This window comes from Pygoscelis adeliae, unplaced genomic scaffold (genome assembly GCF_000699105.1).
Source record: "Pygoscelis adeliae isolate BGI_AS28 unplaced genomic scaffold, ASM69910v1 Scaffold298, whole genome shotgun sequence".
Classification (NCBI taxonomy): Eukaryota; Metazoa; Chordata; class Aves; order Sphenisciformes; family Spheniscidae; genus Pygoscelis; species Pygoscelis adeliae.
Genome location: NW_008825303.1, coordinates 2,648,451 through 2,660,953, shown reverse-complemented (window position 1 = coordinate 2,660,953; position 12,503 = coordinate 2,648,451). Strand labels below are relative to the sequence as shown.

Here is a 12,503-nt window from a genome sequence, read left to right as displayed (position 1 = left end):
ATCAGTCTTTCAATTTGTATGTGTGCCTGCAACTCTGTCTCCTACAACACTAAAGAGAGAAGTCACAGACAGAGTCCCTGTATTTGGATCGTTGAAACATTCTTCCTCTGTTATTAAGAGGGTTCTTTGCTCCCAGTTTCTATTTCTGAATGTACTCCCAAAAGTATCTAGCAATTTGAGCTTCACATTTTAATGTGAAAAAACCCAAAGGGTTCTGATTTATCTGCTTTGATCTATGTTCTGTGAAAGACAGTCAACTTCAGCAGAACAGATATTGGTGCAAGCACCATATCCTTCTGTTCACACAAGCCTACAGTCTTTAGAAAATCAAAAGCCCTCATTATTTCATGAAGACAATGTGATGCACAGAAATTCTGTGATCCCTACATCATGTCACTCGGTCTCCCTTCTATAATCCTGTTACGTGATGTTTTACAGGAAGCACCGCAGCAGATGCTGAAGAAAAGCTAATGAACCACCTACTGAGTCCTGACAGGTACAATAAGTTAATTCGACCAGCTGTCAACTCCTCCCAGCTGGTATCTATAGAACTGCAGGTTTCCCTGGCACAGCTCATCAGCGTGGTAAGTTCAAATTAGGCTACGTCTTTTAATTCCTTACTACCTGCACAGCACTCTAAGTAAAAGTCATATTGGTATTATTATGTCCCTGTTATTTTCTAGTTTACATAATAATACTTAGTAGGCAGGGCCCATACATGCAATTTACTGGTTTTATACTTCAGAATGCAGCTACAACAGGGAGATCAATCTATGCCTAAGCAATAAAGGACAGCGGCCAGATCTTCATCCAATAAAATTCCATTGATCAAAACATCAAAATCATTCCACTGATTTCAGTACAGCCACAGTGAGTTACACCAGGTCAGGATCTATCCTGGGCTGTGTACACAATACTAAACCATCTTCTGCTGCTTGCATCAAAGAAATGTGGTTGAATGGCCTGAAAACAAGCTACGAAGCCAGCTCAAAATCTCATGGCGTATCAAGCACATCAGCAAAGAATAGTGAAATGTTGTAAAGAAAAAAAACATGTTAGTTCTGGCTGGAATAGCTTAACACTATTAAAACAATCCTCATGCAAGCAACTCCTCATATTCAATAAAAATTACTTCACTGGGTCCGAAAGACATTTTCACTCACAAGGTTAGCATGTGTTTAACAGTTTTTCCAAGGTACAAATACACACCTCAATGCCAAGAGAGGTTTAGCATTAACTGCAGTGGGAACAAGATCCAGCACATAAGTGGAAATAATTTCCTGAATCAGGACTTTCAACTCTGCTGCTCTCTCCCTGGATGAAAAAGAGGATACAGATGACTGCCTCCCTGCCAGAATTTGTGTATTGCTCCAAACTTTAAGAGACCTATATAATTTATATTCTGAAATTCAAGAGGAAAAGAGAGAGACACTAATGGAACATAATGGAAACTGTACAAACAGATGAGCTTTCATACATGTGTGCAGGCTGATTTATACAGGATATACTGTCATGTATACCAGATGACTCTGGGACAAGTGCTCCCTCTCTCCTGGAGAATTCCACCTGGACACAGACATGCCTCCTCACACAGTGCACTGCCACCACTAGCACAGTGTCCTCCCAGATTGCAGATTCTGGGCATAAAAAGCAGGGTGTCTTGCTCCCACAGGCCCCAGCGATCAACAACCTAAACAGAGTAGACGAATGGGCAAGGATCAAGAATGGCACAGCTCGGTCCCTATCCCTCTATATCCTCACTCTTCAAGCAGAAAGCAAAATTAGGCATCTTGTAGGCTCTAACAATCTCAAGCATCTTCAGGATCAGAGAATTAACTTGTTTTCCCGTAGAAATCCTCCTGACTCTTTGACCTCCTACCTTGTCCCTTCAGTAGAGCCCCAGCCACACAGATCTGCTGCAGAGAGATTTCTCTTCTGGACTGCTGTCCAGAGAGACAGCATTTCCACGAAGCAGAGCCTGCCAGCTGAGAGTTTACATGGTAAACCTTACATAAACCTCAGACAAGTTAATCTAGGCCTTCCTGGTGGTCAAATGTGCCTTCTGTTTCAAATCAAATCCACGGGGGGGGGAAGGGGGGAGAAATCAGCTCAGCAGTGTGGTAGAAATTGTTCCCAAATAGCCACACTCACTCCAGTCACAAGTGTCCTTGTCAAAAGCCACTTGGAGCTCTACACTTGTGGGGTTACTATTTATCATCAGTAACTATATATCATCAGTGCACAAGACTGGCCATCTTACCAGCAGAGAAATGCCTGCCTTGAAATACACTAAACGAAATCATGCTGTGCAGTTCGAAATATCCTCAAAAGCCTACTGAATAAATCTTATTACTGCAATAAAGTGAAACATTTTAGAGGACAACTTTTCTCTCTCTTTTCCCCTGCAGAATGAACGGGAGCAGATCATGACTACAAACGTCTGGCTGAACCAGGTAACCAAACCCACAGAGGCATGCTCTTGCAAACCACAAATGCGACTGCTTTCACTCCATCACAGTGATTGTTTTGTTAGTGCTGGTCTGGATACTCCCATCACTACTGTACAATTTTTCTCTTAGGAGTGGATTGATTATCGTTTGGCTTGGAAGCCCTCTGACTATGAAGGAATAAATAAGCTGAGAATACCTGCAAAACACATCTGGTTGCCCGACATTGTGCTTTACAATAAGTAAGTAAAACTTCTGCAGTTTATGCAGACAGTGAACAAAATTTTAACTATGTATCAAGAAACAAGCATCAGAACCAATGAAGTAGGTCTGATAAAATTCTAAAACTGAATTTTGTAACTTTTAGCCAGTATCAAGCATATCTGACTAGGGTACTGGCCTCAAAGATAATTTTAGTAAAATCAGGGCTCTGGTTAAAGAAATTCCAGCAGACCTGGAGCATGTCTGCAGTGTGAACTGTTACAACACCAGAGGATCTGCGACAAGGCTCACAATTGAGACACAGATCTATATCAAACTAGACTATCTGGAAAGCATGAATTGTAAGTACAAGAGCAGCCTTACACTGGTCATGTTTGAAAGAAGACAAAACATCTGGAATTCTACCGGACATCTTAGGTTCTGAGCTACATTTTTGTCTCCTACTTCTTCTCCCCATCCCCCCTTCCACCACAGACTCCAGGACATAAATCTGTTACAAAGTTCACATGTACCAGAACTCCATGAGTTAATATTCATTTACAAAAATAAATTATGTTCTATTTTCACAAAGCATTAAAAATCAACTATAAGAATACATAATAAATCTGTCAACATTTGACTCTGTTGCTTTACAGTACTGAGAAAAATAAAAGCTTGGTGGTAGACCATACTTCAGTTCTTTCAAACAAATAGCTAACTGCCAATTTTGTTTTGGGGGTTGTTTTTGTTGTTGTTTTTAGGTCTCTAGCAAAGCCTTGAAGTGGATGATATCAAGTTTTTGGGGGAAAAAAATAATCAAAACTTATAATATACTTTCATGATACTTTGAAAACCAATGAATTCATGAACACATGACGGTTTATGAACACATACAGATGGGAGACCTAGGAAGTTATATATAACTGAGTTAAGTCCCTGGAATCCTACTACTGGAAATCAGATTTGAGAAATGCTTAAAACTATTGTATTAGTCACAAAATCATTCAGCCAGTAGATTAGGATGTACTCTGTCTGGTCAAATCTTGTTCTTGTTGACCTTCTCCCTGAATCAAAGGGCCCATCATAACATAGAAGACTCTCCTGGAGGAATTTCGGCAGTTGGAGGAGATACAAAGCCAAGATTATTTGTGGGCACTAGGAAGACTGTGGCTTGTCTGTTCTGGTTTTGTAATAAGTAAACATTACCTGGAGTGACACAATAAATTATAAACCATATAATTACATTTCCTCTGCCCACACTCTCCCTGCATTTCTAACTAACACTGCTCATCCTTATTTCCTCGTCCAAGTCATTTAGGAGTGTTGCTGTGTGCTCTTAGCAGTGGCTGTGTTCCAGATCAAAGGTATCTCCATTTTCATGTTGGATGATCTCATTTTTACTTAGCCTTCAGAGATGTAGTAAGCCTTAATTACTTTAACAAACATTTACAAAATACTTCAAGTTCTTTGGATGAAACAGAGATGCATATTTATTATTTAATAATAATTTTATAAAATAATTTTTCTAAGTATTGGACCAAATGTCAATTCTCTGATTGGAAGAAATGCATACATTAATCTCCCTATCAAGTTATCGCTCCCTACAACATAGATTTCAAAATCAAAACATTACTAAACTTTGATTCTAGAAACAACTGAGGCCCAGAAGACCAAGAATGTCAGAGCTCTTCTGTTTTAAACTATGTTTTTCCTCGTAAAGTTTTATTGTCTTCTCTCCTTTTTCTTTCCTCTTGTTTCATTAGCGCGGATGGCACATACGAAGTTTCGCTATATACAAATGCAATTGTAAAGAATAATGGAAGCATTCGCTGGTTGCCACCAGCCATCTACAAGAGCGCCTGCAAGATTGAAGTTAAGCATTTTCCATTCGATCAACAAAACTGCACATTAAAGTTCCGGTCTTGGACATATGATCATACAGAAATTGATATGGTGCTTAAAACTTCCATGGCAAGCATGGATGACTTTACGCCAAGTGGAGAATGGGACATTGTAGCACTCCCAGGAAGAAGGACTGTAAATCCTTTGGACCCCAATTATGTCGATGTGACATATGACTTCATAATTAAAAGGAAACCTCTTTTTTATACCATCAATCTTATCATTCCCTGTGTGCTAATTACATCCTTAGCCATCCTGGTGTTCTACTTGCCTTCAGACTGTGGTGAAAAAATGACCTTATGCATATCTGTGTTGCTTGCCTTGACTGTGTTCTTGCTGTTGATCTCCAAAATTGTCCCTCCAACATCTCTAGATGTTCCACTGATTGGGAAGTATCTCATGTTTACAATGGTACTAGTGACCTTCTCAATAGTTACCAGTGTCTGTGTACTCAATGTCCACCATAGATCTCCAAGTACTCACACTATGCCCCCTTGGGTAAAGCTGGTTTTCCTTGAAAGACTCCCAGCCTACCTGTTCATGAAGCGTCCAGAAAATAATTCTCCACGGCAAAAGCTGTGCAACTGCAAAAAGGCAAAAGCAGAGAATCCTTGTATGGACCCAGCCGACTTCTACAAGAACTCTACCTATTTTTTGAATACAGCCTCTGCCAAAAAATATGATATGAAAATCACTGACACTCTTGACAATGTCAGCAGTCATCGAGATTTTAGGTTAAGAACAGGCATGAAATTTTCTCCTGAAGTCCAAGAAGCAATTGATGGAGTCAGTTTTATAGCAGAGCACATGAAAAGTGATGACAACGACCAGAGTGTAAGTAAAAATGAGAAATCATTCCGGTCTTTCCAAACTTCATCTCCTGTCCTCCTCTGTAACACGCTGTTCTTCAGAAAGTATATTTGAACTCCCTAGCTATTCTAAAGTTTTTAGAGATATTCTAGCTATAGCTTATAAAAGGAAATAATTTTTGCTGTTAAAAGAACTTAACGAATAGCAATTTGGTAAACGCCGATACTCTCCTGGAAAGTAACATGGCTATTTCTACAAAAAGAGAATGTTGATTGCCTAGTAAGTCATGAAACACCCCTGAAAAAGCTGTGTTGTCACATTCAAGTAGTGTTTGGCAGGGGAAAAAAAATAATATTCAATTCCAGGTCAGAAAAAGAATCTTTTTCCCCATTGTATCCAGTAAGACTGTGACTCAACCCGTGGCCAGGCCATGTTAACCAGAAACAATCTACCTGTAGCTCAAGCATTTATTTACCTAAGTGGGCATAGAAGGAGGATTTAGTAAAATTGGTAAAACGCCTTTGCAAACACCTGCTCCAGGCTAAGATATCTGTCCATATATGGCAAACACAATGGATAGGATCAAATCCTAATGCCAGCAGAGCTGACACTTTTTGAGTTAAATCAGACTTGTTATTGGCTATGAGAAGTACTTCATCCAGGACGCATTTAAACAGTGCTGCTGCTGCCCTATTCACTTGCTCTACTCATGTGCTACTAGCTAGCACACTAAAGCTGATATAAATACACTGTGCATAATACTTGGAAAAACTCAGACGGTTCAGAGTTTTGTTTAGACAAGCACCCATGGCTAGGAAAAATCATCCTCATACCTACCAGTGTCCTCTCTCTGACTCAGATCCCAGTCAGACTCTAGGTTCTCTATTCCTGTTGTGCTCTCCCTCCCTCAGCCAAGCAGATTAAATAAAGTCTGGTTTCTGATCTTGCAGAAGTCTCTTGAGGAGCATGCCGCTGAGTACTTCATGTTTTCTATTAGCCGAAATTACTGTCAATATAAATTAAAAAAATCAGCTATTAACATTAGACATGAGCTTGTAAACATTGAAACTGACTGAACAGAAGCAGACTTCATAGAGCAGAAAAAAAGTTTTCTAATAGTTCAGAAATCCTTGCAAGAATATGTTGCATTCTAAAGGATCTACAAAGCCTCCACTTGATATTAAGAACAATTTTCAAGGGTATTTTATACGCTAAGAATTAACTGAATGCTTTTCAGATAGTGTCCTCTGATATTACATATCAATTTTCTAGATTCATAATTTTAATCTCTGCTTTCTTCCTTCATTACCACGGTCTGATAACAACTGTTCATGTACATTTACTATAGTCTGATTTCAGAAGCGCACAATTCCCATTAGTAGCAGTGGAAATTAAAAGTGTGCACTGAAGGAAAAATATGTAATGTTCTAATATAAGACATGAGATAATTGACAAGCATGACTTTAGTCATTGAGGTGAGGATGTCCCATGTGTAACTAGAATCAATGAGAGAGGAAAAAATAATCATTCCTAAGATGCAAATGAAGACTGATATATTCCCCCTTTACAATAATAGCCTGATAGTTACTTCAGTTTGAGAACAGAATCTAAGGCCATGACTTTCACAAACAACATATGCAAGGCAAAAAGGGATTTTAATAAAAGCAACAGTATTAATATGCATTAAACCCCTTGATTAAGATGACTGCTGATAAGAAAAGAACTCTGAAGCTAACCTTGTTTAACAGCAGTAAACACCATCTATTTCTGTCCACTGAGATTAATAACATCTGCAAACTAAAATTAAAGAAAAAAATTCCATAACTGGATTATTCTGTGGGTCCTTCTGGACTGGCTTCCACCAGGCGGCCACGCTCAGTACCTGATGCATCCAAGACAGCTAAGGAATATTTACAGTATTTTTCTCCACTGCCCAGAACAGCTGTAGGAGAAAAACCCCTTCCCAAGCCTAAAGTCAGTTTATTGCCTGAACCTTGAGATTTGTTTCCTTTTATTTTCGTAAACAAAACCTCGGCATTAGCAAGAGGAAGAGCAAAAGAATATGACAAATTGCTAATATCTTTAATTGGCTTTTTCTTTCAGGTCATTGAAGATTGGAAGTATGTTGCCATGGTAGTGGACAGGCTGTTTCTCTGGATATTCGTCCTTGTTTGTGTCCTGGGGACTGTTGGATTATTTCTGCAGCCGCTTTTTCAAAACCACACTGCTGCCATGAACCCTTAGTTGTCACTTAAAATTGTCAATACTTACACAGATGTTGGGTCTCATTCTGCTCTCAGTTCCCCTCTGTTAAATCCACAGAGATGCCAGCTGAGTTGCTTTCAGAGCCAGATTTAGAGTAGGGAAATGGAAAGTAGAACTTGACTTGTGATAGGGAAAAAAAACCAAAACAAACAGAAAACTACTATTTTTTCCAATGAGTTCAGTACTTCTGGTGATATCTTGGCCCTTTTTTCAATTATTTGAAGTCTGAACATTACAGAGAAAGGCATTTACTGTACAATATGCCATCCTGGCTCACAAGGATTATCATTAAAAATTGTATTTTACATACATTGCCTCAGGAAGGTTTCAATTTCTCTATTACAAAGAAGGTATTGCTATGACATTTATGTCCTTCAAATGCATCAAAACTATTTGTGTCTGATTTATAAAGAGCTTTACAAGTGGAATCACTGTTTAGCTGTTTGAGTATGATATTGAAAACTGAACTGAGAAACAGAGGCATACTTCTGAGGTAACCACTAACAGGTTTCTCACTTTGCCACCTCCGATAGCTGATTGATCAACAGAGGCCAAATTCATATATGATAAACAAACATTTATATACTCTGTTCAATGATGAAATATAAATAAAATGTAAAATTTTCCTTTATATAGATTTAGTCCTGAAATGTTCCTGCAACTTTAACAGCTCATGTAACTGGGGTTCATATACACTTTCATGAATCTAAGGCTAAGAGCACAGAAAGCATCTACAGAAGACAACTGTGAAAGGCAGCTAGAATGAGGAGAAGACACCTGAGAACAGACCTACATGTTTTGTTGGGGAGATTTTAATGTGGATTTAAGTATAATCGTCAACAAATTAGCTAGGAAAGCACGTAACGCATGTACAGTCTTAAAGCCTTTGGTAAAGGACAGATCAAGGCCCTAGACTCCCGTTCACAAGACCATCCCACCACACTTTGTTCCAGGTAGCTTGTAACCTGCAAAAAGAGAAGCGGGCTCCTGGCATTTTTCAAGCTAAACCAATCTCAGCTTTTCCTTGGGGTGTTGTCAGCACACATAACAATTTACCACCATTGATAGGAACAACTAACTACTGGTGACCGAACTGTTAAAACCCACTACTACTCGTGAAGGGGATTTGAGGCTCACCTGTCCCAGTGGAGGATTAGCTGACACCTAAACCTGTGTTCTTCAACAAGCCACAGATGAAGACAGCTCTGGCTCTATTTGCCCTCATCAAAACTGAGCTACATCTCTACCTAGATCACCGTTCCCAGGCAGCTACAGATAACTACATAGATCTAGACATGCCAAAACAGCTACACTAACACCTTTCCAATTGTTCAGAGCAACTCCGGGACCTTTGCTGATTCCTGCACTCACTCCCTCCCTGCCTGTGTGCTGAACTCCCCAGCACTGCTGCTACACACACCCCCACCCCACACACCTACCCCTGAGCACTGGAAGGGCTCTCCCGGGGGCCTCAGCACTGCAGCATGGCCTGGCGTGAGGCTGCCTCGGAAAGATATAATGAAAAAGTGGGCTGGGTGAGGCTATGTGAGCAGCAGCAGCATCTCCCTTAGGTCATATGCTAGATGAAGGACTGGTTCTAACACCATCATCCTCCCTTCCATTCCCCTTCCTCTATGTGCTGTAACTGTGTCCATCCCTGAAGACAGGGCAAGAAGGTGAAGGATAACTGTGGAACAGCCCTATTAATGCAGGTGTGCCCCGTGACCATAGAAGCTGCCACATCCTCCTCTCCCAGAGGGTGGCAATGCTCTGGTCATCTCCCCAAACATTAACCCCTCTGGACATTTCCTGTGGTGACTGGTAGGCAGTGTAAAGTTTAAATGGGTCAAACCTGCTTTCCCTGCCTCAAATATCTTCTCCTTCTTAAACCTAGAGAGCGGAGCTATTTCTCTGCAGGCAACTGAAACTACAGCTGTGAGATGAGATGGGGCACAGGCAGCCCCCCGGGAGCAGAGGGGTGCCTTCACCCATGCAGGAAGATGCTCCTCTATGTTAGGTTATATGCCAGGAGCTGCCGTGGCACAGAACACCACAAGCACACGTGCACACACTGCCCCAGCTGCTAAGCAGCTTTTTCTGCTTGCAGAGAAGCCAGAGGGAAGCCAGAGCAGCTGCCAGCACTGCGCAGACAGTGTAAAGGTGAACCCCTTTAAATCCCACAATAACCCTGAACAGTGAATCTGAAAGAGGCAGCGCAGACCTCAGCAAAGACTTAAACGCTCTTGTGAGCTACTACACACTCCTGCAGGGCAGAAGGGAGAGGGACTCACCCAGCCAAGCAACTAAGGGTGCAGCAAGTCAGCCGTGGACCCTGCAGTCCACCCGGCTGACACTGGACCTGTGCAGAGCAGAGACCCCTCCCTCTGCTCTTTTCACCCAGCACGAACAGCACTTTTGGCTCTGTCGCGCTCTCACCCTCCTACCAATCACTACTGCTCTCCCTGATCCCTTCTTCTTCTTCTTCTTCTTATCCTACCCCTCACTGCCTGAATGCAACTGAAATGAGACCTCTGGTACTCCCATCTCATAGCTGACCTTATCTTTATGAGCAGTAATGACTGATAACTCTTGGCTCCCTAACTGCAGCCTTCAGCTGAATTATCCCCAGCATAGACAAAAGTGTTAGAAAGGATTTGGCAGCTCAGCTAGCAGCTAACACAGAGCACAGGCAGATGGAGGCCTCAGACTTGACAAACCCAGAAAAAGCTTTCAAAAGGCACATCCCTGGCCCCAGGGAGATCCCTGCAGAACTAGAGCTCCTCATCCAGGAAATGGTGGGCTCTGGTGCTTTCCATACGCTGTGGCCAACTTATTTCTTTTTTAATCACGAGTGAAGCAATATGCTTTTCCCTAGTGATGTTCTTGGAAACCACCACCGTATTTTTTTAAAATCTCCAGAAATAATTCAATCCATAGCAAACTTCAGAATGGAAAATTTCATCCAAAATCCTAAAACTTTGAAGAATCTGACCTCCTAAAACTGTGGTTTCAAAAAGGGAAATGCTATTTTTGCCTAACCCTCAGCAGCTCCTCCTACGTAATACATAGAACTGTTCCCAGCTTAACTTGTCAAAGAATTGCAGAGTTTTCCACTTTGACTTTTGGGCAAACTTTCAAAAATAAAAGATTTCTGGAGAAAAGGAAACATTAAAAATATCATCTTGCAGGCTAATATGAGTATGATAAGGTCCAGTTTATCAAACAAAATAAACTTCAACATTTATACTTTTCAGGGTTTTTACAGTAATGTTTTTCATTAAAAAAAGAAGAAAAGTGGTCATTCAAAATACATTTTTCAGTAAAACTATTTTTCAATGGCAGTGTGCAAGCAGCCTTTGCTTCCCTACTAGTAAGGAAAAGCCTCTGTTGGCTCCATCCCCATTCCCTACCACTACAAAATTCTTTAACCCTGACTAATCCTGTCTTCCGTCAGAACACGTAGAAGTGCCAACACCATCACACACATGTACCATCTGCCTCCAGGTGAGTTTATTTGGGACTGTTTCTGCACCCCTGCAGCCACAGCAAACTAGAAAGACCAGCAGCGTTGGCTTTTTTTATAGAGGGAGCGTCAATACCCCAGACAAAGGTGGGATTTTCCTCATCACCTGAGTTGATTAAGGTTTGATCTTAACAAATCTTAACAAAGCAAAACACCTCTAAAAGTGGCATGTTTATTAAAAAGCAAAGGCTACGTAGTTTGACACTGCAGATCTTCTTGGGTAGATCAGCTTCCGCCTACCCATACAAATTCTTCTTCTAGGTAGTTCCGCAATGCAGTCATGGTGATGTGTTCTTATCGCATCACTCTCCCTAGCCATAAAAATAATCCTACTACAAACCTGAGGATCATCACCAGGAGATCCAGCACGTGATGTTAGAAACAAAATGTGTGCATACAAACACCACTGAAAATTTCAGTAACTAGGAAAATTAAGCTAAAATACCTGTATCTTTTGCTGCAATGGCTCTTTGCTGCCTCCGCAGATCAAATGTTTCCAAACTATTGAGGCTTAAGCACTGACTTTTGGGGAACAGGGGTTATGATTTGATCTTTGAAGCTTTAGTTCATTTCTAGTTGGGACTAAAAAGAAACAAACAAAAATCTCCGTTATAATGCTGCTTATACATGGAAACCAAGAAGGCAGAAAGGGAAAACATCTAGTCTCAATGTCCTGGAAAGGCAAAAAAAAATGTATCCACAAAGGGTTAAGCTAAAAGACCAAGCAGCCAAGTTCTCTGGAAAAAAGAAATAAAATCAAACGGACAGTAAAGCCTATTTCCTCCAAGCTAATAGAATTACAGAAATTATCATAAGAGCATGTGTCTGGGGATGGAGTGAATGATGCTCTGAGAGATAGGGCAGACAGGATAAACAAGCTCTGTGCCAAGAGCAGCTGAACCCAGTCTGGTGCTCTTTCTCCCAGTGCTACCTCTGAACACAGTGCCAAATGGGGTCATCGTTTATCCTTCCCTAACGGCAGGGAGAGAAGCACCTATTGGGTGTGGCCTCCTGTCCCACAGGGCTTCCCTCTCGTCATTTCCAAAACCAAGGGTAGAATCCCACATTTTCCTCTCTCCCCCTCCTCCCTCCGCACAGACTGCCCAGATGTGTGCAACAACCACTGCATGCATGAACCTTGCATCACCTGGTCATTCAAGGGGGTGCAAAAACTGACATATAAGTTAACAAGGAAGCTGATGGGCACCTGGGAATGAGCCACTTTGCAAATCATGATTTTATGATTGAACTTCAAACACAACTCCCCATTCTCCCCCACCTCCTTCCCCCTGAACAATAAGGTTTTGTGGGATCAAGCTAGGATCCTATACTCTTATTCCCCTTCCCAAATTTCA

At 41.1% G+C, this 12,503-nt stretch overlaps 1 protein-coding gene across 1 annotated transcript in view; it reads left to right on the top strand.

Annotated features, from left to right (window-relative positions):
* Positions 1 to 7,604, top strand: part of CHRNB4 (cholinergic receptor, nicotinic, beta 4 (neuronal)) — a 12,018-nt gene extending 4,414 nt beyond the window's left edge. Inside the window, exons 2-6 of the mRNA XM_009330065.1 lie at positions 439 to 584; positions 2,409 to 2,453; positions 2,580 to 2,689; positions 4,412 to 5,384; positions 7,464 to 7,604. Of these exons, the coding sequence (XP_009328340.1) occupies positions 439 to 584; positions 2,409 to 2,453; positions 2,580 to 2,689; positions 4,412 to 5,384; positions 7,464 to 7,604 (1,415 nt within the window). The remainder of the gene's footprint in view (positions 1 to 438; positions 585 to 2,408; positions 2,454 to 2,579; positions 2,690 to 4,411; positions 5,385 to 7,463) is intronic.
* Positions 7,605 to 12,503: the final 4,899 nt, after the last annotated feature.